This window comes from Melanotaenia boesemani, chromosome 9 (assembly GCF_017639745.1).
Source record: "Melanotaenia boesemani isolate fMelBoe1 chromosome 9, fMelBoe1.pri, whole genome shotgun sequence".
In the NCBI taxonomy this organism is placed as follows: Eukaryota; Metazoa; Chordata; class Actinopteri; order Atheriniformes; family Melanotaeniidae; genus Melanotaenia; species Melanotaenia boesemani.
This window is the reverse complement of record NC_055690.1, coordinates 16,375,645-16,403,635: the sequence shown is the minus strand read 5'-3', so window position 1 is coordinate 16,403,635 and position 27,991 is coordinate 16,375,645. Positions and strand designations below refer to the sequence as shown.

Here is a 27,991-nt window from a genome sequence, read left to right as displayed (position 1 = left end):
CAACAGACAAGTCTTATTGTTATGGACAGTTGGTTCAGCTACCCTAAACAGAGAACAAGAACGCGGTGATGCAGACTGACAGCACTAACACCCACATGACATTGCAGCAGCCGGGATTTACCTTCGAAGTCAAAGCAGAAACAGCTGATAACATGCATTATGCAGCATTTATGCATGCAAATACAGCAGCATGATGTTAGCAGATAGAAGTTAGACAATACTGTGTGTCTGATTTTATGAGACAAAAACAGACGCAAGTGATAACAAACAGTGTGTTACTGCAGCTTTTAGCATTTTTATGTGCATCTTCCACCTCATTTCCCAATTTGCATACACTCAATTCCTCTCCTTGACTCCTCTCCAGCTAGAGGTGGTGTGGCATGAAATCAGATGAGATGCTCTTGCTTCCAAGCTGTTGTTAAAAAAAATATATACTGTTTTGTTGCAGCAAAAAGCTATATTTCATTATTTCTGCCCAACAATGTATATTTACTTCTAATTTAAGTAGGAAGATGAATGAGAGAAGAGTGTATGAACCATAAATTTGACAAATGAGATAAGCATAGAAAGTCAAAGTAAGAAATCTTCTTCTTTACAGTTTTAGCATCCTTTAAGTTGAATTACTGCTTCCTTCTGGCAGTTTACTGCTCTAATGTGATCCTTATCAGACTACAGTCAGTAAATTAATTAGTCCAGGTGTTTTCAGAGATGTAACTATCTTTTGCTCTCCATACTATCCCCATATTCTAATGGGTCTTAGTGACTACTGTACTTGCCCCAATTCCTGCAGATTCTTAACCTCATATTTCTTGTATAAAACTAGGACATGTTCCAGTGTCTCATTTCATAATGCCCAGTTGGATGCTTAGCTGTGTTGAAAAGTGTGTGATTTAAGTTGCTGTGTCCTGTCTTTTTTATCACCTCTACTTAATTTCAAGTATATATTATGTGGTTGCCCCACTTCTGCTGCTGTTGTTTCACTATTTCACTCTAAGCTATGACTTTTCCTGCCCTTTCATTTCCACATGACTGGACTAGCTCACCATAAAATGAACAATATTAAACATTTTTTTCTTAGATAAATCTAGCTGATCCTATTGTAACACTTGACAATATTGATACTGACGGACTGCATCTAGGTGTTCTTTAGTCTTCCCTACAGCCTCACAGGCCATAACACATAACAAAATTCAACATCATTACCTTTCATTGCTTTTTTGTTATGTATTTCTACTTGTTGATATCTTTTCATACTAATTTAGTCATCTGCCAAAAGAGATTTTCCTCAACCTAAAGGTATATCTTTTAATACTCATCATAATCAAGAATAATGTGAATTTTATAATACTGCCTTGGAGTGTAAGACTTCCTAACACATACCTTTCCTCCCCGTGTTATTTCACATGAGAAATCAAAACACCATTTCCCTCAATTCCTACTCTGTGTTTTCACTCTAAAACATTTTGTACATCTTTTCATCTCTCGCTTCATTAATCTGATCTCATCCTCAAAAACACTTTATACTGCTTTAATTTCGGCTTGAAACAGAAATTCACTTTAACATTTGCAATGCTTTTCATTTTTATTTTTTACCTCGAGCAAATCATTTTCATGTTATCATTATGTAGTTTTTAAGCTCCTTTTTTGGTCACTTTTAAACTAAAAATCAATCGTTCTGAGATAAAAAATGAGAATAAAAAAATTAAAATAGCTAGACGATTAAATACTCATTGGCCGCAGGGCTCAGCTGTCACAATTATAATTGACAAGCCTCTGGTCCAATGATCATTCAGCATCATTAACATTCAATGACGTAGATTGTGCGACAGGCTCACAGCGGAAGTACCGGCAGAGCCTGTCTGCAGTGTTTTGTTCCTTTCGAGTTCTACTCATTTCCGAAAGGTACAGTTTGTACACATTTACCAATGTATGATTTGACGTTATGGACTTGCCGCGCAGAGTAGATTTAAACAGGTTTAGTACAGTTATAATGAAATATCCAGCAGTAGCTAACGAGCTGAGCTAACAGCAGAGTGTTAAAGTAATGGTCTCATGCATCTAGAATTTAAATGTTATATTTACTCTCTCCAAACTTTATATATATATATATATATTTTCAATTAATTGAAAATATATTATAAATATATATTTGACTTACGTGTTTCATGTCAGGAGCCATCATGTCCAAGCAACCGATGGGGAAGACGTTGTTAAGGAATGTTATCCGGCACACCGATGCCCACAACAAGGTGCGTTTGGGTTAAAAAAAAAAACAACAGACTCTTAAATACCATGCTTAAATGCATTTCTGCTACATTCTCTCCCTAAACTTCAGTTTGAGAGAAATGTTTTACGTGAATTGAGGTTTATCTTGCATGTCTTGTTGTCTTGTTAAATAAGTCAAAGTAATAAAGACTAAACGACAATATAGAAAAAAAGACATTTCAGGTATATATATATATATATGTATAATTTGTATAACCCTTTCCAACAACCCTCAGATGACCAAAATGCTTTACAAAAGATCAAGCATCATCAAAAATATTCTCCGTTTCTCCAGCAACAGAACTAACAAACCAGTGGAAGAGCAGTCCACCAAGAATAGTCATGGCTCAATTATCTAGAGAGAAGGTCTGATTAGATGAAATAAGTGAAAACATTTGGTGAGAAGCATGGGCGTTTGTCTAGCTGTCAATGTCAATTAATCGAAAGCAGAATTCTAATAGAAATGTTAATAATATGTATTTTTCTTTAGCATCTGATGAAATAACGTTTTTCTGAAGGCAAATGACATAAGAATTGCTAAATGTAAGTGGACATTTTTGACAGTGAGTCTGCATTGCCTCTGTTTGCTTGAGTAGATCTGTTCTGCACTCTGCTATGCTCCAATGCATATCAACTATCTAAACATCCACATTAATCAAAAACATCATCATTCCACAGCAGCCACACTGACTGTGGTGCCTGCACACAGATATCTGCATTCTTTTTTTCTTCACTGGCCTCATGAAATAAATAGAAACCGATGACCATTATCTCAAAATGGCCAATAATCGCTCCATCATTACAAAACAGTAGTGGTGGCAGTTTGTTCTGTAAAAAGCCTGGATGGATGGGGAATTAACTTCATGTCCTAAATACTACTGTGTAAATCTAGTCCTTAATTGTAATTAAGAAAAAACAAAAACAAAACAGTGAAAGATCCTCAGTCAAGGGTGACATCTATTACTGATATATCATGGCCCTAAAGGGATATTTATCTGTTTTTAAGTTAGATGCTGTGTGAAGAACTTATGAGCAGTCAATGTCTTACCTGCATCAACAGAGGAACAGAAGTCCAACAGGGGAGCCAAGCTGAGCTCAACACTGAACCACAAAAGAGGGAATGTTCACAATTTAAATCAAAGTTCATGAAGTTTTAATGAAGCACAGCGATAAATACCCCCTACTGGCCCAGTTTTTTTTTTATAAACATGTTGCTGGCATCAAATCCAAAGTGAGATGATTTCCAAAAATAATAAAACTTTAGTTTAACACACTGTTTTTGAACCATTTTCGATTCAATACACTGTTACCCATGGGTTCTTCCCAGCCCACACTCATCACAAACAATGCTCTCCAGAGTTTGCCTGGCACAGCAGACTGCACACAACAAATAATCTGAACTAAAAACACTCCCGGTAATAATGACGCCCAAGCTGGCAGGCTGACATCCCTCCTGTGTGGCTCTTCAGGTCCCCGCACAGTACTGCATGTGATAGAAGAGGCTGATTGGACATTGTGCAGCAGCTGTGTGCCAGTCAGCTCCATCTGGCACCACTCACTGACTCAATGTGACCTACCTTTCCTCTTTCTTTCTCTCATTATTATTTATTCATCAACATACTGTATGTTTATATTTTTTAAATTCACTGATAGTTTTTGGCCCTGGTTACAAAAGTAGTTTGCAACCAGAAAATTGTTGACACACTTCAACCAGTTTTTCTTTCTTTCTCAATAACCATTAAAAAGATGGATTAACTTTTGATAGATATGTGACCATGTCTATTGTCCCAGTTTATACTATGTTTGTTTTTTTTTAAGGTAAGCTCAGTTGACATTTTTGAGGGAGTGGAATTTAGGATGTTTTATTATTTCCACACCCAGTTCATATGTGTGCTTAGGGTCATGTTGTAATATGAAATTGTGTTATGCTGCAAATTTCTGAAGTAAGCCTCCATCTTTGGAAATCCAAACAGCTCAGAACATGATGCCACCATCACTGTGCTCAATGGCTGCTGTGGTGTTCTTGGTTGAATGCCTAATCTTTATTTATCCAAACACACGTTTAGTCTTTGTTTAAAATGTTTAAAAAAACAATAGATAAATAAATATTAATAAAAAATAAATACCTAAAAAATAAATAATAAAAACATGCAAACTTTAGTCTGATCAGGCTTATATTTTCAAATCTGGAATGTTTCAGTTTTTGGGGTTGTTCCTGATAAATGTTACCATATGTACTTGCATTTAGTTATTTATAGGCTTACATTCTTTAACCCTTTTTATCACATCTGCAATGAGCTCTTGTACCTTTCTATGGTACCATGTATCAAACAAGCTCTTCTATGTTGAAACAAACCACTAGCATTATAAAAGACAATAAAAATTTTCAGTACCACTTAATGGTCCCAGCAAGTTATTATTTTTTTATTTTTTTATTTTTTTTACCTCTAAGGCTTTCCAGTTTGATGACATTAAAAAAACAACTATTATTGCCATGACATTTTTGCACATGAATGTGTGTAAACTTTTGATCAGAAATGTACATGAATGTGTGTCTGTGTAGTCTTTCTCACACATGTTGTTGACCCACTGCAGATCCAGGAAGAGATGGAGATGTGGAAAATGAGAGACTGGGAGATCCAAACATCCCACCACAAACACGTCCCAGATACAAACAGTATGAGGTAGGAGCAGTGAATGTCCCAGTTTAATTTGCGCCTTTCAAACACAAATGACACCAAATCTCCTTTGAGAGACACGCAGAGTGAGTGTCTCTCAGTTTTAAGGGCTGTTAGTGAATGTTGCCTCGATGAGTTGTGGATAATGGTTTTATTCCAGAGGGCGCATGCACTGCGATCGAGTGTCTGATCAACCCAGAGTCAGGAGTCAAAGCAGAGAGCGAATAGCAGAACATGACAACAAAGAAGCTCGATACTGGACACGCAAACTGTATGAATTTGAAGCCGGTGATCCTGACAGGTACACGACATGGCTTGAGGCTAAATATTGTAAAGTTATGAAGCTACTTTCTGAAATGTAAATTGTTTTCCTGTTTGTGTTGTGTAAGTGACGGTACATGTGTATCTGTATTGTAATATAATCATAGCAGATTTAGACAAGATTGCAAAATGTGCATGTCCATTGTGTTCACATCACAGATGGGGACATAGTGGCTTCAAAGAGATGTACCCTGAGGAGTTTGAAAGTGATGGGTAAGCAAAAATACACAACTGCACCAAGTAACTGCTGCTTGAGAGCAAGAAAACAAACAAACAAAAAAAACCTACACTTGTAATCAAACTAGAATTTAATGGATAAGCCATTAAGTTGTGAATACCATCTCCCTAAACATACACACATTAATGTTAATTTTTATACGTCTAAAACTCATCCCTTTCCAGTTTAGGCATCACAGTGACACCAGGAGGGGTTATTTTCTTCTTTTTTTTTCTTATGTTTTCTCCATTTTTCTCTAGGGAAAAAAGATGCACCATGAAAAAGAAGAACATTAAGAAATCCAAATCTGACACAGAAGCGTGCCTGTCAAAACGTTCAAAAAAATCCTTGAAGAAGAAGAAGAAAAAGAAGAAGAAAGCGGAGGACAGGAAGCGGAAGAAAGACGAGTCTTCAAGCAGCGAATGCAGCAGTGATGGCAGCAGTACCACACAAGACAAGCAGAGGAAGAGAAAAAGGACAAAAAGCAGACATAAAAACAAGAAAACTGTGAAAAGCAAAGGGAGAGATGAGGACAGCAGCGCAGGAGACAATAATGAGGAGGAAAAAAGGGAGAAACGGACTCGCAGTCGTAAAAAGAGAAAGCAGGACACCCACAACGACTCGGACTCAGGGCCACTTTCCAAAAAGAGGAGGAGGAAAAACTGGAAGGCAGCAGGAGAGGAGAGCTCAGATGATAGTTCTGCAGACTGAGACGGAGACACAGCTAATGACCAGGAAAAGTGCTACAGATTCCTTTTTTTCACCTGAGCTGATCAGAGGGCTCTCCACTGCAGGCCTGTTCTGTGTTGTATTTTGTTCAACGTCAACAACCGTGTTCTGTTCGCCCTTTCTGTGGGCGAGGAGCCAATTCTCATCAGCTCCCCACGAGACGGCAGCAGCATGAAGAGGGACAGTGTGATATTTATTATTGAATTATTGAATCTCATCTCAGACTTCTGTCCTGGAAATATGTTTCTTCACTTCATTTTTTTTAAGAGGAAAAAAAGTGAAAATATGCAGCAATTATCATAGACGGTGCATTTGGTGCATTTTATTCATGTTATGTAGTTTTAGAAATATAAGTATTTTTTTAATAAAAAAAAAACCCTCTGTATATTTTTCTTTTGTTTTTATTTAAGCAATATTTTTGATTTTTATTTTTTAATGGAATATTTTGAAAGAATTTGTTAAGCATTCTGTATTTTCCAGGTTTTCAAAAAAAAATAAAAGACTGAAACAACCATGAATTGTATCTGAGTAAAGTAAACATTATTCTCAGTGTGATAATATTATGGGTGGTACAGAAAACAAGAATTAAGAAGAATATTTGAGTTGCATGCTACAATCTAGTTTTTCTTTTTTCCAACGTACTTAAATTCAGCTTGCCTTTGCATTATCATAGAACACATTAAAAACTAGTGGTTCACAAATGTAAAGAATATTATATATATATATAATTATTGTATGAGGCTGCTTTTTTCCTTGTAAGATTTCATTAAAAAAACATACAATAACCATCACTAAAAAATGACAAAAATGTAATAATCTGCCCCTGAAAATAGAGACGTCAAAGATTCAAGTAGCTTCTAAAGTCACCCATTAATCTGAAATCAAAGTTTTTATCCAATTTGATGGTAGTAACCTAAACATAACATGACTGAACCTTCAGCCAACAAATTAAAGCATAGGTTTAACATTTTAATTGCATCACTTTGCATGTAGTTGTGTAAATAGTACCACACAGCCTCCCACCAATCTCTTAAACAAGTTGTTTGAAGCCAAAGAACAGTAATGTAACAATCCCCCTGTATTCATGTAAATAGATGATTTAATAATTCATAGTTTAATACTTTGACATAACCTACGTCATAAATGTCAATTTCTGATAAGAACCCTTGTTATAGTTTTGATTTGTCAAGTTGTTTGGCAAGAAAGAAACACAGGGCGCCTCATCTCCATGGACAACTGCGGATCAAACACCTCATCACAATCTTGCTAAAATAGACATTAATAAGCTGCTGTTCGTGATCAAAGTGAATACACTTAGAGGCTTGCCAGAGAGCTCTTTTGCTGGTATACTATTCAAGAACTCCAAGTGGTTCAGCTCAGAAGTGATAAGCAGCAGATTGTCTTCCCCTGTAAGGTGTTTCTATGTAATGCAGGAGAGAGAAAAAAAAAAAAACATTCCCATTAACAGCCCTAAAAATGCAACATTTTCACATGACCCATTAGTAAATTTATTCTAACCTTGTTAACATTGTCTTTGTGTAAACCTGGTAACAAATCATAAGCCTGTACCATCTGGGTATTCGGATAATCTGATGCCAAAGGAAGTGTTGGTAAACCACTTTGAAATTGTGTGCTCCGCAAAAGCCTGTAGCACTTCGCTAAGTCTGTGTCAATAGGCTAAGTGTTCTCTCCAAGAAGCACAGAGTGGGCTGAGTTCAGTTTGGCTGCAGCTGCACGAGTCTTGGATGCAGAAAAAAGGAAATGAAAGTCAAGTCAAATCTGTGTTGATGTAGGTTTTTAAAAAATGCAAACACGGTTAATAAGCAGTTTGGCAAAAAGGTCAAAATCCACAGTTGATTGTGTCTTATAGCTGCTCTTACTGTTGAAGATAATAAAATGAATGTAAACCTCATCCTCAAGCTTTTCAGAAAGCCATTCTGGCTGCAACATTTTGCATGGTCCACTACTGCAAATATCCACAGATGGATTGGATGACAAGTCACAGTGTTGTTTCCACTGTAAACAAATTCTTATCCACAGCTTTGAGAGTTGCTAGAGGCATGGCATGAGGCATGGATATGCCAATTTGTTAGTTCATTCTGGTTCAGGCAGAATTATCTCAACCACAGACCAGAACAAAGGGTTTGAGCAGATATTCCTGGTCTGCAGATAGACGGATATTAGTGTTTAATTTAATGCATTTTGCATACTGAGCTAGTTAGTAACTTCTGGAAAACAGCAGTGGTGTCAAATATAAACATCCCCAGCTAAACAGAAGCGCATGAGCATTGTGAGAATGAACATTTAGATCAAATAGATAAAAAAAAAACACAAAAAAGCTTGGCATTATCATTTCACATAGCTGTAACAATCACATAGATAAATGTAATGTGACTGTATGCGGCTTTTTTCTCTTCGCCAAATTTATAAGCCGAACACTTTTTAAATTGTTGATATGTCAGCAGATTTAGGAACTTGGCTGGTGGCACAACTGACTAAATCCTAATTAAGGGTCCAAGTGGCTTCAGCATCCTTCATGCTTTTGCTCTTATTTTTTGTCTTCCTTCTTTTTCTTCCATAATTTGATTGCGCAACAGAAACCATCTGGCCTGGAAACACAAAACTTTATAACTGTGTCCCACATATATTGAAAAGAAAAATAAGACCCTGAGGTAATGCAGAGGTGGTGCTGTGAAACTTTAGTTTACATTTAGAGGCAACCTTTTCATGAGATTTGATATTGGAAATGTTTCTCCACTGGTCTGCTGGGGGAGAGGGGGGGATTTTTTTTACTTTACTTTACAACTGTTTGTTCTTAAAAACCTAGTTTGGACCTTTCCAAAAACCAGTGCATCAATCATCACAAAACTACCTCAGAATCATCTAAAGACTTTTTGTTTCTGCAGTTGTTAAAGAAATTTCAGTTTAAAAATGAATTATTTTCAGCTGTAAGGGGTCCCACACATGCAAAACTGTGATAAAACTAAATTTGATAGATTTGCATAAAACTGGTTTGAGGTGTTTTGTGCATTTAATATCACTGAGTGAAGTTAAACTAACGCAATAAACAAAGTTCAGAGTTACAGTTATTTAAAGCTCACGTGGACCATAATATTTGCTGATTGTGGCTGTATTTTAATGCTGGGGAATTTGCTACTGGGAGTTTGTATTTACAGAAAGTTGATGTTTTTTTAAGAGACATATATTTGAGTAAAAAAAAAAATCACCATGAATTTGTAGTTTAGCTCAGTGCAGACTTGACTTTCCCGTTAAACTTAAGTAAAATAAACTCATTACTGCATCACTGGACAAAAGTGAGTTCCAGCACAACTGCAGTAGTTAGTTGAAAAGTCTTAACTTACACACACTGGTATGCAATATTACATGAAATTGGATTTTTAGTGAAAAAAATAATTGCCTTCACAAAGTCAAGACACTTTTTTTGCAGATATTCAGAACTGCTGATGAAACATTTCACTCTACACTTTGTGTTAGCTAGCTTGGCTGTCCAAGCCAATTTTTTAGAACAGGATGAAATCTCAGCCTCCTCCAGCCTAAGCAGATTTGGTCTTGAATAATGGTCACAGATAGGAGCTGACATAAATGCATCTCCTGCTAGCAGAAATGGCCTGCAGCACATTTCTAGGCTGTAAGTGTCAGTAGTTAATGGAGAGATGGTTTGGGCCTGAGAAGTTTTTGTGACAGCTCAGAATTCAGAGCATGAAGTGTAGTCTCCCTCTATCTGGAAAAAGACAATTTAAGGCTGTGTAAAGTGGATCTTCAGGATCAAAAAAAAAAAAAAGAAAAAAAAAAAGAAGGAAATAGTTCAAGTGTGATGAAGACAGATAAAGGGATGACCCCGTTCTTGGATTCAATCTTCTCTGTCACAGCAGATGCAAATAGGAGCCTCAAGAGGATTGAAAACCTCTAGTATGACTTCTTTTTTTGCACCATGTTTTTTATTTATTTATTTTTTATCTCTGCTGTCCAAGCCAGTCTGTTTAATCTCAGTCTGTGCAAACCTGGTTGTAATCAGAGGAAGAGGGTGTTTTCTGTCACAAATATCTCTCATTTACCCGTTGTTTTTCTCTTTGGTCTAATTTCATTTGACAGCTTATCAGGCATTTAATACAGCATAAAAACTATTTTAAAAAAATGTTTTTTTTATAGAACTGCACAATTACATTTTTATTTCAATACTAAAATATTTTTATTTAATATGTTTCATTGTGTTACCTAATGATGTTAATCAGTAATCCATGTCTTTGTAAGTATCACCATGACAACTGGTAAAAAGAAAATACATCACTGAGGGCTATGAGATGCAATTGAAGAAATATATATTTATCAGCTGTCTTAAACTGAATGTTTTTCAAGTGTATAAAGAAAGGCACTGTGATTATTTTGTTAATTTGTGAACAAATCATCAAATGTGATCTTGTAATGATTCATAATCAAGTGTTTATGTACAGTGCTGATTTTAAATGCTTAAGAGAGGTAAATAATACAAAAATCTGACTCCATTTTTAAAAGCTAAAATTAGAGCTTCACAAAAAGTGCAGGATGCGATGCATGCTTTCTGCTAATAACTGTAATTAATTTGTTCTTGCCTCAGTCTGCAGTTAATTGGGAACCATACACCGCTTTGTCTCCCCCTTGTGGTGAGCTTTAGATCTTACAGCCTTGCATAATAACAGCTGGCTGCATCTGAATTCAGCTACACATCAAGCTGGCATGTCCCTCGTCGTCCCACATCCCACTCCACTTCATTGCCGCTGAGATGCATTCACAGAAGCCTTAAAAATAGCACTGAAGAATCAAATATTTATCATTTCAATTAATGTGTCCCTTGCTGGAGTGGACACTGCAGCACAAAAAGAAACTGCCACTGATACAGATAACCCACACAAAAAATTTAATACCCTTCATGAGGGGATAAATGGTCCAAACTTTGACATACTAAATAGGAAGGGGTGTGATGACACAGGTTTTTAATGTAAAAACTTGCAGCCAACACCCAAATGCTCCGTAAAAAGTCATGTGACATATGACTTACTTACTTACATAGTTAGTACACATACACCAATGTTTTAATATACTTATATATGCCTTTTTTGTTTGTTGCCTTTTATCTAGACCAGCCAGATACATTACCGATTTATATACAGTCACATCTGGAACAATACCTATTTAACATCATACAGTCCAACCAAGAGGAATCCATGGCAGGTTTCCACATCCGTCCTACCTACGTTGACATTAGAAATCGGCTTTTGAAAACTTAGTTCTTTTTCAGTTTTTCTTATTGTATAGACTGGTGGTGATACTTGTCCTTGTATCTCGTGTCTTCTGTGCAAAAGTTCTTTTTTTTCCTTTTTTTTTTTTTCTTGGAAAAAACCCAAAACATGATTGACATTACAGGATACCTGGCTTTTCACTTTACAGTTACTGCTTGATGAAGTATTTATTTATTTATTTTTTAAACAATTAAACAGTCACATCCAAACGCCATTCCACTCTCCCCTGGCGTGTCACATAAAACAGTGAAAATTAAAAATCTAAAGTAACGCTTCCCGTTGTCAGAGCAGGAGGCAATGCCAGAGAAGAATGTTTATGACTACAGTGAGCAGCATCCTCCATTCGTACGTTTTTTAAGAATAAGGCACTGCTGCATAAAGAAAGGACATGGCCAACAAACCTCTCTGGAAGTATGATGGGGAGGCAGGATGAAGGGAGATGGTGTTTTTTTTTTCCAAGCAACTCACACAAAGTTAGCATATGTAAGTTAATGTGCTTGTTTTTATCATTTGCTGTTACATGGTATGTAAATGTGTTTTTTACATGTGTATGTTTGTGAGTGGCTGAGCCTTTTTTTTGGCTACACTGCTTCCTTAATCACACTGTGCTCTCAAGCATCCACTCAGTGCTGCTGAATGTAACTCTCCTGTTGGCGAGCGGGGATGATTCCACATTGAGCTGGTTGGTGGACTTGTGCCACCTCGTCCTCGCTCTGCGTGGGTAACTATGACTCTGAAATATGGAGTAATCCCCACCATCAAAAGAGAATCTGTGCCTAGTTCGTGCCAGCTCATTGGGAAGCAACCCCACGGTGGCCAGAGCACTTTTCTTGTCCTTAAGCCTGGGAGCCTCCTTGGTACCAGCATTGGGGCCTATGAGACATAGGGACATGGTGGATCCCGTCAGGCTACTGTCTGTCTGAGTGTCCTCAGATGGTGGGCCAGAGGGCTGCGCATCCATGCTGCCTCTTCTCTTCATCTTGTCTATACTTGGAGGCAGCTCCACCTCCAGGATGGCAGTGGTGGCTGCTGGATCATCCTTCTTCTTGTCATCCACCCTCAGGACCAGAGCCATGCACTCTTTGGGTGCCTGAGTTTCACACTGGCCCTCGTCAGATGGCTGCTTGGAAGTGGAACGCTGGAGCCGCTGCTGGCTGCCGTTGGTCTGCGAATGCATGCTGGAGCCAACCTTGGCCTTGTTGTCAACCGGGCTACTGTAGGCCTTATAACGGATCATCAGAATGATTATGAACACTAGCACTGAAGCAACAATAATGCCACCAATAATAATGATCATAGTGCCTCCCAGGAACTGGCTGTGCATGAACCGGCACTGGCTGACCTCGCTGGCTGTGTGGAACTGCACACAGCCGACCACACGTGTGGCCGTTAATGATGTGATGCCATCATCGTATACCGCCAGCACACAAAGGTCGTACTCCCGTCCTGCAGCCAGATCATTGATTAAGAAGCTTTTACTGGCAGATGGGATCATTCTGCAGAGCAAAGAAAAACAGGGCAGTGATGAAAATGTGAAGGTTTAAATAATGAGAATCACAGCTCACACATACTAATTTGCATAAGGTACATTAAATCACACAAAGAAATCTGCTACACAAAGTAAAGGGCATCAGGGCCATTTTAGCATTAAATATCTGTCACTCTCATAGAAAAGCATAAAAAAGCAACACTTATAAGAGAAAGTGTTATGTCACAAAATACCTGTGAGATATATTGTTATGGGGGTTGTGTATAAAACGACTGCAGAGGTGATAAACAAGGTAGAAAAGGCTCAGTCTCGAGAATACACCATAACTGCAGGCTGCAGGACAAGTGATGCATGTTGTGAAGACAGTTTTGATGTGTGATTACCTAAGGTCACAGTTTGACTGCAAGCGTGAGATTACTCTAAATACGCAGGAGAAAGGCACTGACTTCAGGTCAACATTGGTGTTAATATAATTAGAAGCTTGTTCCTTTTCCCTAAAGGGAGACTTTGATGGTTATCATTTGTAGGTAATAATGTACCACCTAAAGACAAAACAACACTCGGCTTCATGCCGAAACAGAATGAGAAAATTATACAGGAGAGCTACTCATTAAATCTGATAAAAGCTTAGAAAAAAGGAGACAGAATGAAAGAATGCCAACCACTATTATTAGTTTTCTTCATGAATAAAAAAAGAATACTGTTAATTTGTGTCATAGATTTTACAAGAATCACATGAAGCTTATTTTTAAATTTTAAATGATCTTTAAATGGTAGCTTTTACCAATTTTTTTTGTCATTTTGAATAAACATAAACCTTTTCTAAGTGGTCATAATTATTACCTCCACCAAGGCGAAGGTCATGTAGTCGGCAGTGTTGGTCTGTCTGTCTCTGTCTGTTAGCAACATGACTCATAAAGTTATGGATGGATTTTGATGACATTTTCCAGAAACCTCAGAGACTGAATAAGGAACAAGTGATTAGATTTTGGGAGTGATCCAGGGAATTAATTCCCAGATTGCCATCTGGATACAGAAATTTTTTTAAAAGATTCTTTACTATGGAGCGATAGGGATAATTTTGTCATTAGAGTTTCAAAGTCAAAATTAACTCCCACAATCACTGGCAAAAAACAGCACAAAAAAAATTTAAATAAATAAATAAAAATTAAAAAATTAAACAATTACAATAGTGGTGGAAGCCTGCACTCGTTGAGTGCTTCTACATGTTAATTGTTTTATTTTCTCCCTGCTTCGACCCACCTGACTCAAATTAACCGGCCATTGTGCAGAACATGACAACAAGCTGTTGGATCCATTTAATTTGAATCAGGTGTGTTGGAGCAGGAAAGCATCTAAAACTCATAAAAAAGAGTGGCCCCTTGAGGTCCAGACTTTTGAGATTCCTGCTATAAATTATGCACCTACTCTGATGTACTTGCATCCCTCTAATTTTTGTAAGGAATGATAATAATATTATAACACTGCCTGGGGAGCCATTCTGATACATCAGTACTTTCATTTTTTAAATCTAATTATATCTTGTAAATACTATATTATATTTCAATTTCTCTTAATTCAATGAGCAATTGTTGAACTGGAAATTATTAACCCCCAATAACCTCTTATTAAAAAAGCTAGCGAGATAGCTAAATAAAAAGTAGTTTGTTCATCTAAGCCATATTAATCCTCTCAATCCCCTCAGATGTGTCCTGATTTGCACAACTAGACATCTTTTTTATTAATAATGTGGTATCACTGCTTTTAACTTACAGTAAGCAAAAAGATATGAATACTTCCTTCACCACTATAACAAAGCCTGGCATTAGAAAATCTCTTTAGTCCTGTTCCGTGCAGCAGCAAATTAATGCCAATCCTTGCTAATGATACTAACATTTACATGCAATGAAATAGTTGGCCCTCATGTTATTGTTGTTGTCATATTATATACTAATGATGCCGACAAGACCATTTAGTGCTTAAGGGTAGTGGACTCACATTCAGTTCAGGTGCCTGCAACAATGGCTGCAGAATGTAAAAAAAAATCCTTAAAATGTGACTATCTGAGGGAAACCTCACAATTTGCGGATGCTACAACTAATTTCAGTGCAGCTTTAGTTTTTTTTAGTCTGGCTACTCTGTAGGAGTTCAGCGTATTTTTGAGCCTACTTAATCATTTTGCATCTCTGGGATCTGTCAATCTGCAGGAATGGAAAGTTGCACCATCCAGCAGATGGTAACTCCAGATGTCTCACCTTTTCCCATGAGTCTGCTGCACCACCCTTTTCTCCCACTATTAATCCCACCTCCTCCATGACTTACCTGTACACCAAAGTGTCATCTGCCGTGCTGTTGTACTGAATCTGGTACATCCTGATGCCAGGGATATGGCGCTCAGACGGCCAGCGGATCACAGCAGAGGAAGAGGTGAGCTCTGTGACCATGACCCTCCTGTCCTGCTTGTCGTAGCCTTTGGTATCATTGCCAGATTTGGAGGAAGTGGTGATGTCCGAGAGTCCGGGGTCCTCACGCATGTGACCCGTGTTGTTAACAAACAAGGGTAAGGGGATCATGTTGATCTCAACAGCAGCTGTGGCAATGCCCGCTGCATTGGACGCCACACAGTTAAAAGCCCCACTGTCTTTCAGCGTGGTGATGAGAATATCAAGGGTCCCATTAGCATACAGGACCGTGCGGGAGTTATTATGCACCAGCTTGCCATCCGGCGACCGCCAGTGAATATCTGGATCTGGATCACCCACAGCTTTGCATTTAAGAGTCACACCTTGCCCTTCCATCACATAGGGCTTTGTGGCAACATGTTTTGTGATTAGTGGGGGGTCACAGGTAAACTCCTCCTCTTGGATTGACCAGAAGTATTTGTCCATGAGGTGTTCTGGTGAAGCACAGGTCTCCAAATCATCCTCTCTAGTCAGCCTGCGCAGCCACAGCAGCTCACAGTTACAGTGAAGAGGGTTTCCACCAAAACTGACAGCCAAAGTGGACGAGCTGGAGCCCTTGGCATCAGACAGGACCTGTGCATGCTGGAACAGGCTGTCCGGGGGCAGTTTCTGCAGCCTGTTAGAGGTCATGTCCAGGCGGACCAGCTTGGTGAGCATTGTAAAAGTTCCTGCTTCAATGTGGTCAATCAGGTTGTGGTCCAGGGTGAGAGTGTTAATGTTGGTCATTCTGGCTATAGCTTCCCAAGGAAGGCTGCGCAAGTTGTTATTGGAAAGATCCAAGTCCTCAATGGTGGAAACAAACTCATCAAAGGAGGTGGGAGCCACCTGGTGGATTTGGTTGTTTCCAAGGATGAGGTGCCGGAGGTTGATGAGGCCTTTAAAGTGTTCACTTTTTATAACACTGAGACGGTTCCCATCCATGTGGAGTGCCCGCAGGGAACGCAGGCCCAGAAAGGCATGGGGGACGATCTGACTGATGGTGTTACGGGACAAGGTGAGGTGGACCAAACTAGTCATGTTGAAAAAGTCTTTCCTGCGGATGATAGTGATGAAATTATCTGTGAGTCGCAGCTCAACAGTCTTGCGGTCGATTGTGGGTGGTACGAACAACAAGCCAGTCTTAGCACAGAGAAGAGTCAGAGTGGGGGAGAGGTGCTGACAGATGCAGCGACCAGGACAGCTGTATCCCTTTACCAGAGCTGCACACAGCAGCACGCACAGAACCAATCGGTCCATTGTTGATTAGTTTCCAGGTCCTGTGTGAGACAGACACAGAAAAAAGCGAGATGGTGAGAAAAAAGTAACACAAAGGGAGATCTTTGAATTAATAAATAGCATCATAGCCTATATAAGAGCCTGCTGCAAACATCTAGGCTCTGACCATGATTGCTGAGACAGCCAGCGAGGCATCAATCACAAAATGAAATGGAGCTTTACTGAAATAATGGCACCTGGGATGATGAAAGGCTGCGCCAATGCTCTAAGAAGCCCATGTCTCTGCAGCCTTTTAATGGAAATAACACAATGTTTTTTGCGCCACCAGGATGCATCACCACTGGATCATATAATAACGTAAATGGTCACAGTACAGTTTTCCTATATTAGGCAATCATGCAGTGCACATACCCATCATATAAGAAAGCTTGTGTGTTTTTCTTGCAGTAAAAATTTCACATCACATGGTGGAGAAAAATATGAAAAGGGCACTTGTCAAACAGAGCTTGAGAATTTTTATAACCTTTTCATTCTCTGCCTGTGCTTCTGTGATGAACTGATGAAAATTAGATAGAAACTTGTCAGATAAATCAAAGCGGCAATAAGTAAAGGTGAAAACAGTACAAACGTGGCTTGTTTAAGTCCATCTAAAGGGGCCTTTATTGGATGATTCTTGGATTTTCAGGATGTTCAGATTCTCCGATTACCATTTAGAGGTATTGATTTCAGCCTCTGATAAAGCACGCCTGTGGTGACAGGGGAAAAATGGGATCCTTGGCTGTAATAACCATAAAAGACCCCAGCGGAACATAAACAGCAATGTGCCCATTTCATATTGCCAGTTGTTCAAGTTTCTTTGGCATAAGTCTTAACTCCTAATGCCTTAAGCTTTACTGCTAATGTGAGAGCCTGTTAATGCTTATTAAGCAGAGAGATGACAACTCACTTTTCTCCTCTAGGTTTAAAGAAAGGTTGCTGCAGCCCAAAACTCCATCTTATCCTACAAGATGACGCTTCTTTACCAGATTCAAAGCGTCATTCAGCAATGTCTCTTTTTAAAGAGTTCAACATAATTATTCACTCACTCAGGAAGAGCTAGCTGTTGATTTTAAAAACAAATATCTCTTTTTCAGTATTTACGATGCCTTATCCAATTTATCATGACTAATTTTAGACCTCGTTTATCTGCGTTTCACCATGTTGAGGTGATGCTGACGTCTTTAACATTGCTCATTTTGTTGCCTAAAGCAAGAGCATCTATTATGCACAGCACCAACAGCTATAAATTTAATTTGATTTTAAAAATTCCTGCGGCAACATTCATGCAATATCTTAAATGCCATGTGTCGAATTTAATTTAAAAAATTTATATAAACCAGTTTTCTTCCTCCATCTATTAAGATATACCTTATTTATAGGCTTTTCATAAACATTCCTCTCACTCAGCCCTTGAACTTAACAGACCTGATCTTATTATACAGTACTTGTTATGCATGCTCATAATACTGCAAGACACTACAAGTGCATTGTTGTCATTTTACATCCACCCTTGGTGCATGTGTTAGACAATATTTCAAATTCTCAGTTGCTTTTCTTTTTCATCCTAACACACACACATACTGCTGTCTGGCTGGCAACTGCCTGACAGACATGAGGGTTTGTTGTTAGCTATATAATACTGCTGTCCAATCAGAGTTCTCATTTAAATCTAGGCTTGTGTGATGTCATTATCTGGGGCTTGTAGTACAAATTCAAAACTGGTGGGACAGTTTATCAATGAGAGTTGATCAAATCTATTTAACATCCACATCACTGATTCTGCTTTTTGCTACATTTCTCTTGACCATTAGGCTGTATTTAGGAGAAATATGAACCCCAGACCTTTGCTTTGGGTTTGCACTTTCTTCTCTTCTGACTCTGCAGGCTGAGTTTTAACTTCCAGCTCCAAGTTGGAGCCTCTGGAATTCAACATGCATGCACAATTATTTAGGTAATCAGTCAAATATTTTAAGGTTAAACTAGAACCTTGCACACAAACACACACTGGGTGGCATACTGAGTAAAAAAAAAAAAAAAAAAAAAAAAAAAAAGAAAGAAAAATTGCAACACTTATATTTTTGACAGTGTCTGCCATGTCTAATTCAATTCTCATTGTTTCCCCTTTTTTAAAGACTGGGAAAGCCAAGACAACACAGTAAGTGACAGCACTGCACATTTCTCTCTCTCTGCACCATATTATTTTTCATTAGAGATAGTTGTTCTTGTTTGTTAAATTTCAACAGAGAAGCGACCCTGCTTGATTTTGTTAGTATTCAGATGCTAACTAGGACACAAAGCTCATGGTTTCTCAGAGGACCATCTGTGCCAGAGCATTTCCTGCCACACCGTTGAGGAAGCTCTATTGATCTTTCAGCTTCTCGGGAAGGGGGAAACTTTGTTGCCACGGCAACTCTGATGTGGAATATAGGTCTTTGAATTGCATTAAGATGGAGTTGAGCTGCTTGAAAAGCATGGCTTCAATCTTAATGGGTGCAAAGAAAGTAAGAGGGGAATAGATGTTTGAATGGCCAGATAATTTAAATTAAAAGGGCAGCTTTACCTCACATTTGGTTTATTGCTTAATATGAATGCAGGCCACTGAATCGATAAGGAGACAGCAGGGGAGGGCAAGAGGTGAATTGGAGTTTAAGTTTGTTCTTGTGGCCAACCTTTTACAAGCGATTACCTGGATGCATATAGCTTTAGACTTGCATTCACATTTGGTCATATTCATAAACTGCAGTAAATTATTGAAAAGTAATGATTGGCTAAAGAAAATAAAGTTAACTTGAGACTATATTACAAACAGTAGGCCCTTCTTAAATTTAGCTGTTGTCTTATGGTTTGAAGAAAAACTGTTCCTAAGTCTGGTGCAATGCAGTTTATACTTCTGTGCTGCATGTCAGATTCATGTTTGGACTCTCTCTACTGTCCTATACTGTAGAATGTACCAGAAACTTGGCAGAAGAACTTAGCCTTCTTGAATTTCCTTAGGGAGTATGGTCATTTCATCATTGCATACAGGAACGCCCTTTGCACGGGCAAAGTGATCACAAACACGTGGACTAGCCTGTGAAAAATACTGCTTACAGATTTTACATCAACTTTTACTGGATATGAAATGTTGTTCACATACTTCAAGTCTGAATGATGGAAAACATGGAGCAGTCTAAAATCTCTTCAGAGTATGAAATCTTTCAGGGACAAAATATGTAATTAAAAAATAAAAAGTAGCAAGTTGTAAGAACTTTACTTTTTTGGTAAAGCTCACAGCTTATCATATCCTCCAACCAGCCTGCCATATACATGGTCACAAGTGGTTCATGTGACATTTCATGGCTTCATTTCGCTCTTCTCTTTTTCTTACTAATTGTGATATGGCATATTCTCATGTACACTGTGAAATGTGGTGGTTATTCCATGCAGCCTCCTCATAATCATAATCTGAAAGGGTCAAAATGATACTAAGCTTCTTTAGTAATCAAACCTTGCTACTGCCCCATACAGTGAAAATTACATTAATTAATGCAAGAAATATTCTTCCAAGTGTGGGAAATAAACATTGCTATTTTTTCCTTGCTCAACACCACAACAATACCTCCTGATTTAAGGTCCTATAAACGTTTTTTTCCATCATGTTTTATTCATTTTTACCTCTATATTACAGCTTAAAATGTACAGCAGACTGAATAAAATTCAGAGCATACAGGATAAAAGCTAAGTAACTCTCCCTATGGACAGCAATGACTGATGACTCATCTGTATTAGAGGTGTATTTGAGTGGGTAAAAAACAAGCATACATAAAATAAATGCTGGAGGGTGGAGGGAAAACAAGCTGCTTTGTTCAAGGTGACGATGCTGCTGCTGATGATAAATGTATAAGGAAAGTAATTAAGAATCAGAATGTCAGATGCCTCCATTATGTCCTTAAATCATGTTATTAAATGCTTATACATTCCTTTGAGCGTTTGATGCTAGTATGGTGTGTATGTACTTTCTAAAAAATAAAAGTTTTCATACCTGCTTTTCAAATGGATTTATTTTGAGACAATATTAACAAGAATTTCTCTAGTTTTAGGCTTCACATTGATGGGGTTAGCCATGATCAATCACTTATTTTGAGACTGTGTGTTTAAGTCTTTTATCTTTGTGTACAACAGCTCTTGCCTGGGTCTATGGTTGGCAAACAGTGTAACATTGTACATGTCCTTTAACCATTTATAGAGAGGTTTCACTCATGCATGCTAATATACTTTTTATATATCTAAATTGAATTTAGGTTGCACATTGTATCTACTTCCCAGAAGCCGTGCATTGAAACTGTCACTCCAAAAATGTGTCTTTAAATAATAAAAAAAAAACTACTCATGGGTGGAATAAGCTTTTAATGCCATGGTTGTGTTGAGAACTTGGTAGTCAGCTCAGTCTGATGAAGACCTGTATAAATATTGATAATATACTCTACTGTAGATGAATAAAGTACTGGAGACCTTGGACAATCATTTGAGATGCCAGGAGCAGCTGAAGGACATGTGTGTATTTCACACCTGAGTGGGAAAAACAGACAAACAAATAGCCAGTATATGTAAATGCTGTCAAAGTATTTTTAAGTAAACAAATAAACATTTTAAATGTCTGTAAATCAGCCCAGGGACAGACATCCACATCAAGGTAGGTCCCAGCTGCTAAATTTTTGTAAGGACAGGAGGGATGCCAGCATTTTAATGCCTCCTTGTCAATTATTTTTAGATTCAGAAATACAAAATACTATAAATGGTAAAATTATTAAATCGGTCAAATATATACATTATGTACATTTGTATATAGTACATAATAACTTGCTAAATATTATTCGCTGAGGTAAAAAGGAATGATTGTGGCGTTTGATGGTGCACCATGGTGGGCTGAGCCTGTAGCTGAACAAATTCATGCAACGTGAGAACACGAGAGTTTCAACCCCACAACTTTGCTGGCCTTGGTTTGAACTGAGATTTACAAAACATTGCCCAGTAAGGCTGTTCTGCATAAAACCCAGCTGCAGGAGGTTGAATAAAGTTTCTTCTGCAGGTCGGTCTCTACTTCTTAAAATGAATGAATGAAATTGAATTGAAATAAAAAAAAATATTTATTTATCCCAAAGGAGAAATAAATTAAAAAAAGTAGCCATTTTTAGCCTAGCTGCACCCAGTTAAGCCTAATTCATTGAGTGCAGCTCACCACTTTACCACATTGTTATCAATTCAGTGACCGACTGCACTATTGGTGCCAGAGTTTTGCTAAATTATACATACAGTTAAATAAAACATAACCTAAACAAACAAACTCAAACATGGAACCACACAGGGTAATATAAAATGCATAATTTTAAAACAAATAATAGCAAGCTTTGATACTAACGCTCGTAATTTCTGATCCTGACTACATATATAATTATCAGTGCTACCATTCACAAAATATTAGAAAATGTTCTAATCATATTTACAAACAAGCTTATTTTTACTTAGGGCATGTACATGTGAGTGCGTTAAAACACCCACAGCTACCAAGATGTTTTCACAGGAGAATACATGCAGAATAATAATTGCATATCTACTCATCCATGCACTCAGACAAACATACAAAACAACAACAACAAAATGAATCAACAAGGGGACAGAACAAAGAGAAGAATAAAATGAAACACTACATGCCATTTTTCTTTTGCTGGGATTTCTGGTTCAGTCTGTTGTATAGTATATGTGTGAGAGCAAAAAATAACTGGTGCTGCTGCATAAAAACGCACTTAATGGTTCACAAAGTCACAACAGGGATTTTTCTAAAGCACAAGTGGTATATTCTTGGGCATTGAGCTGCTTATTTAAAAATACCTTTAAAAAGAGCTGAGGGTGTCATAAAGAACACAGCAGGAATCAAATAAAGGCTGAAAGTTACTGTCTCAAAACAACTTGTACTTGTGACTTTGAAGTTCGTTCCTGCTGCATCCAAGGCAGGGAACGAGGTGCATCTTTGAAACTTTGAGGAAAGCTGTGAAATCTATGAACTTAGCTGTCAACAATAATCTAAACATCCATAGAAAGAAAAGTTGGGCTTTTCACCCACTCATTGTCAAAGACATGGTATAGGTTCATGACAATATTGTTGCAAAATTTTCACTGCAAATCTGCCACACAGAAATTACACAGTATGTTACCAACTTCGGTTGAAAAGATACATTTTAACTTTATGTTTGCATTGGCAACCAAATGTGAGCATAGCTGTAAAGCATACAGGTATACATAATTTTTGCTAATTTATAGGGTGTGAACAAAATGATAAATCTAGTGACAATAGAGAAGGATAGTATTTGGTTACTTCTGAGATGATAGTAGAAAAAAAAAAACAACTGCATGTTTATTGTAGATGGTGTGTAAGGCCCCTAAAACAAGCTTGCTGTGTCTTGTCTTTGAAACTTGTCGATAGTCAGAAAAGTCTTTTCATAGAATGACATCACCTGTAATTTTAATTTTGGAGGCTTTTTAATTGTTGACCCCTTAAAATCTCAAAAATTACAAGTCAGACTTTATAAGGTAGTTTTATAAATCTTCGTTCATAGTTTTATTAGTTTTATTCCTATTGCTTTTATGTCATGTGGAACAGTAAAATGCATCTTTAGTCAGACAAAACAAGCTAATTGAGGACATTGCAATCAATTTTTCTTATAACGTTCTGACATTTTATGGATCACATAATGTTTCAGCTCCTCAGATTGGAAAATTAATCAGCTGCAAATTAGTTACTCAACTAATCATTTCTGTCCCTATGGGTTTCATGCAGAAATATGATGGGTATGTTTCATCATTTAAGGAGATTATACAAATCAAAAGAACATTGGCTTTCAGGAAAAAGATCAGAAATTGGGTTTACGATTAAAATACTGTCTTGGATTACATTAATTAGGTAGATAAGGCATGTTTGACTAGATGTACCACTGAAGGGATTGTACACAAGCAGTCTGTAGTTTGTCCTTGCTACAGAAAAACATATGAGCTGGAGGTACCTAATTGTAAGAACATTTTCTGGACACAACTTTTGTCACTCAAAAAATCTTAAATGCCAATTAGACAGTGCAGGCAGTGAGCTGCCAGCTGCCCTCCTGTGACTCTTGTCAGGAAGTGGGCATAATTATTGACAAGCCAAGTTCATCAATGTCACCTCTGTTGCCACCAGTGGATGCCTATAACTGAGACTGCACAGCCCCAGGGATTTCTGGTCACATTTCATCAAGGTAGGGTGGGAGTGGGGTACCGTTGCAAACAGGAGGAGAATTTGCATATTATAATTATCTCTGCATTCAAAGACAGTCTTCCCAATTAAATTCAATTTAAAACCTTCCAGTGAAAAGCACAAACTATTGCAGCTCCATAAACTTTAATTGTAGGAGTCTTCCTAAACAAGAAAAAAAAAAATAGCATTACATTGCAAGTCGACAAGTATATTTATGTACAACAATTACTGACTGAGCATTGAGCTGATTGATTCTTATCTTTTACCTTCTACCTCTTCTTTTTAATTTGATTGCCTCCCTTCAATGATATAATCAACCGTTAATAGCTGCAGCTGCAATTGCAAATTACTGTAAAGCAAATAAATAAGCTAACAATGATATTGTGTAAGTTACACTAACAAAAAAGAAAGTAAAAACTCAGCTGATTGTAAAGCCTTGAATCATCATTTTTTTCTGACAGTAAAAGTGCATCTCTGGGCCTTAGCTGTTAAATGATAAGTAATGTTCATTAGATGAATGACATATCCATAATTAGTGTTAGTTTCACCTATTATCTACTTTGATAAATGGTGGTGTATCTGAAATGAAAATCTCGGAAAACTGGCCCTGTTAAAAGAGGAAGAATCGTTCCATTATGGCAAAAAAGTGACTAAAATGGTTGGTTTTTCACTATTTATTGAACCATTTCTTTACAGAATTCTCGTAAATCATACTGTACAATGTGAACTAAAAATAGACCATTCGAACAGTCAAAGGAAACTTATCTTGGCATAAATTATGTACAAATATTTTCACTGCATATCAATTATTCAAGTCTCAGACTATATTTCTGCAAATGCTAATTAGTGTATATTAGTTTTATTCTTTACTGAAATATTCATACTAATAATAAAATGATGAACAAATATGGTATTTTCCTGTTTAGTCCATTTTATCCACAAACTAATTTAACAAAGGAGGAAAAAATAAACAAAAACCCATGTGACTTCACACCCTCTAGCTGTCATGATTAATGGACTCCACAGGAAAATGTGCTGCCTCTGACTTCTTTAGACTTGATTTTCTGAGGGAGGTTTCACAGAGATTCATGTCCAGAGAAAGAACCGGTCATTCTGACATTAACACATTCCACTAAGGAAATTGCAGCAGTTTTGAAAAGAAAAAAAAAAAAAATAAAATAACTGTGTTACATTTAACGATATTAGCAGAGGTAGAGGGTTTTTTAAATCTTAGTTTTGAGTCGAATATGAACGACTACACAAAACTGTTTGTCTCAGGTAAAAAGACAGACGTAATCTGGTTGTAACCATCTGTGGTTGTTCGGAAATTCACTTTGAGAGCTGTCAGGGAGGGATTGAGTAATGAACTGAGAGCTGCAGGCAAACCCTTAAATTTCCCTCAATTTTCAGTCCTTTGTTGGTTGAAATTGGTATTGACAGCAATCAAAAAGGTACTCAAAACTAGGACTTTCCTCTAATTAATATTCTAATTTTGATTAATTGCACTCTAGACACCCTACACTTATGGACAATACTGGAGGTTGGCGGTACAAGCCCAAATCCCCCAAAATTGGGACACTGGCAACGTGAAAAAAAAAAAAAAAAAAAAGAAAAAAGATTTGGAATGGGCTGCAAATCACAGAACACAGAACATTAAAAACAAAACAAACAAACAAAAAAAAAATAGACATTTTGTATTTTAGGAAAAATATATTAGCTGAGTTTGAAATGGCTGCAATGTGTTTTATTAAAAAGTTGGAACATGTTCACCATTGTGTACCATCCCCACTGCTTTTAAAATCAGTCTATAGATATCTGGGACTGTGGGGACCAGTGGATGGTCCTCTGGCAGATAAATGTTGCTCTCTTCTTGTCCAGTGTGTACTTGCTTAACAGTCAAGCACTTGTTTTTTCTTTATATAGATATATATTGTGTTACTATGTTTTTGGCTATGTATGTTTATCTATCTGTTAGCAACATAATAAAAAAAATAATAGATGAATTGTAATAAGATTTTCAGGAAATCTCCGAAATGGAAAAAGGAAAAACTGATTAGATATTGGAAGGTGAACCAGGATTTTTTTTTAACACTAGAACCGCCAACATTCCAATACCCCCTAAAACCACTAAAAGGAGTCATTTTAACCCCCCCCTGTCGACACAACATAAAAATGATAAAGGTGGTGTTTACAGAGGCCGTTTGTCTTTTATTTATTTACTTTTTTTGCCTTTGAATCTTTTTTTATCATTCGGGAATACACAAAGCTTCAATAAATAAATAATTAATCAGTAAGAATGTGGGATAGGGCTTGTATTTCAAGTAGAAAATTTCATTCACTTATTAGCTAACATATAATAAAATCAAAATTTTTTTAAGTATTTATATTTTTATCAGTTATTTGAGGGGGAAGAATTAGAAAAAAAGAATCATATAATGCTAAAGTAACGAAACAGAGTGCTGGACGTCAGCTGATACTGATTCATTGTATTGCAGCAGCAACAATAACGGTATGGAAAGCAGGCAGCTTATCATGTTGTGAGACTGCAGCAGCAACATTGGCAGCAAATCTGGTGCAAATCTGCAGTGAGCGAGACAGGAAATGGCAGCTTAAATGACCACCCAGATTCAAAGGTTATGTTTAATATGAACTGCATTTACAGACAATCATTTCTATAAATGGTCCCCAATCTAGTGCTGTGATGTCGTGAAAGAGTTACACCTGCTTTTAATGCAGAGCTGTCTGAGGGCATTGACGGTCAATCCAGATGTTTTATCTTCAGATTCTTTGAATCTTTAAAAGATATTATGTGCTTTGGATCAGTGGTTCTTAACCTATCCCACTTGAGGACACTCTTTCCTGTCAGGAGTCCTTTTCTGTCTATTCATTAAACTTAAAAGTAGAGTGTGTAACAAAATCAAAGGTTAATAACAGACATATTTCATATATCATTAAAAACTGTTCTATTGGTATCAAAGCAATTCACACAAAAATGTCCTATTTTTATTCTCTAAGAATGAGCCATTTATATCTGCTTGCTGTAGGTCCACAGCTGCCATTTTGTTCCACCATTTTTACTACAGTATCTCTGAAACTACAAACAACTGTGTCTAAAGTAAGAAGCCTCTTAACTTTAAAACTGCAATACCAGCTTCGTTTGATAGGTTCCGGAGCACCATTTGAGACAAGTAATGCCTTAAAAAGGCACATAGAAGAAGATGTGCATAATTTTGAAGTAGTTCCCTGCAGTGCAGTCATTCCTGCACATCAGTCCACTGGATCCACTTACAGATGAAAGGATCACATGTTTGTAAGAATTTTAGCCACTGATGGCCACCGTCCATTCACAGCTGTGTGACATTTCAAGGAATTTCTATCCCCATCTTTACCACTAGATGTCAGTAATTCTTCCAAACTGTACTTTTAAGGTAACGTTTTTTTTTTTTTTTTTTGATTGTTTGTTTTTTCCAATAGGACATATCATCTGCATTGTGGTGTTTCTCAGATATGTTTTTACTAATAAACAGAGCAGGACAAATCAAGGTTACCAGAGAAACATGAACCACTCATTGACCTCACAAAACCACAGTACATGAATGAATTGATTGGATGCAAAAGGTGGAGCCTACTATGTAGGTTTTTTTTTTCTTTTTTTGACTAAAGATATATTTTTAAAAATATTGTTGTAAAGCAGATTTTCATGACCCACATTTATTCACTTGGAATAAATCGACATGGTCTTAATCTTTAAGCATTTGTGCTGTTTAGGGATATTAATGGGGGGCAGGAACCCCAGGTTGGGAACCATTGCTATAGATGATGGAAGAATCTTCATAATTTTACGTAGAGGGACATTTTTCAATTTTTTTAAATTATTTTAATAAAGAGTAAAATGTCTCTCATTCAGTGTGTTTAATTGTGGACACAGTGTTGCTCTATGCTTTAACATAGATGGCTAGATGTTCTTTAGGAATAAATTAACTCACAAATTCAAAGAATATAGAGCGATTGTTTT

The 27,991-nt window shown here is 37.2% G+C and overlaps 2 protein-coding genes across 7 annotated transcripts in view; one reads left to right on the top strand and one right to left on the bottom strand.

Annotated features, from left to right (window-relative positions):
* Positions 1–1,818: 1,818 nt before the first annotated feature.
* On the top strand, positions 1,819–6,722 carry nkapd1 (NKAP domain containing 1). Of its 2 annotated transcripts, none has more exons than XM_041995880.1 (6): positions 1,819–1,902; positions 2,173–2,249; positions 4,861–4,940; positions 5,101–5,244; positions 5,424–5,477; positions 5,667–6,722. In XM_041995880.1, the coding sequence occupies exons 2-6, from the start codon at positions 2,181–2,183 to the stop codon at positions 6,190–6,192; spliced, it is 873 nt and encodes a 290-aa protein (XP_041851814.1). In that variant the 5' UTR covers positions 1,819–1,902; positions 2,173–2,180; the 3' UTR covers positions 6,193–6,722. The 2 variants fall into 2 exon arrangements, with proteins under 2 accessions (XP_041851814.1, XP_041851815.1); XM_041995881.1 differs by having other exon boundaries at positions 4,861–4,949; positions 5,104–5,244; positions 5,742–6,722.
* Positions 6,723–11,110: 4,388 nt separating this feature from the next.
* lrfn1 (leucine rich repeat and fibronectin type III domain containing 1) overlaps positions 11,111–27,991 on the bottom strand; it is a 144,956-nt gene continuing 128,075 nt past the window's right edge. For all 5 annotated transcript variants that reach the window (XM_041995841.1, XM_041995845.1, XM_041995843.1 and 2 more), the window contains 2 exons: positions 15,319–16,714; positions 11,111–13,003 (listed from right to left, as the gene is read on the bottom strand). In XM_041995841.1, the coding sequence (XP_041851775.1) occupies positions 12,106–13,003; positions 15,319–16,694 (2,274 nt within the window). In that variant the 5' untranslated portion in view covers positions 16,695–16,714 and the 3' untranslated portion in view covers positions 11,111–12,105. The remainder of the gene's footprint in view (positions 13,004–15,318; positions 16,715–27,991) is intronic.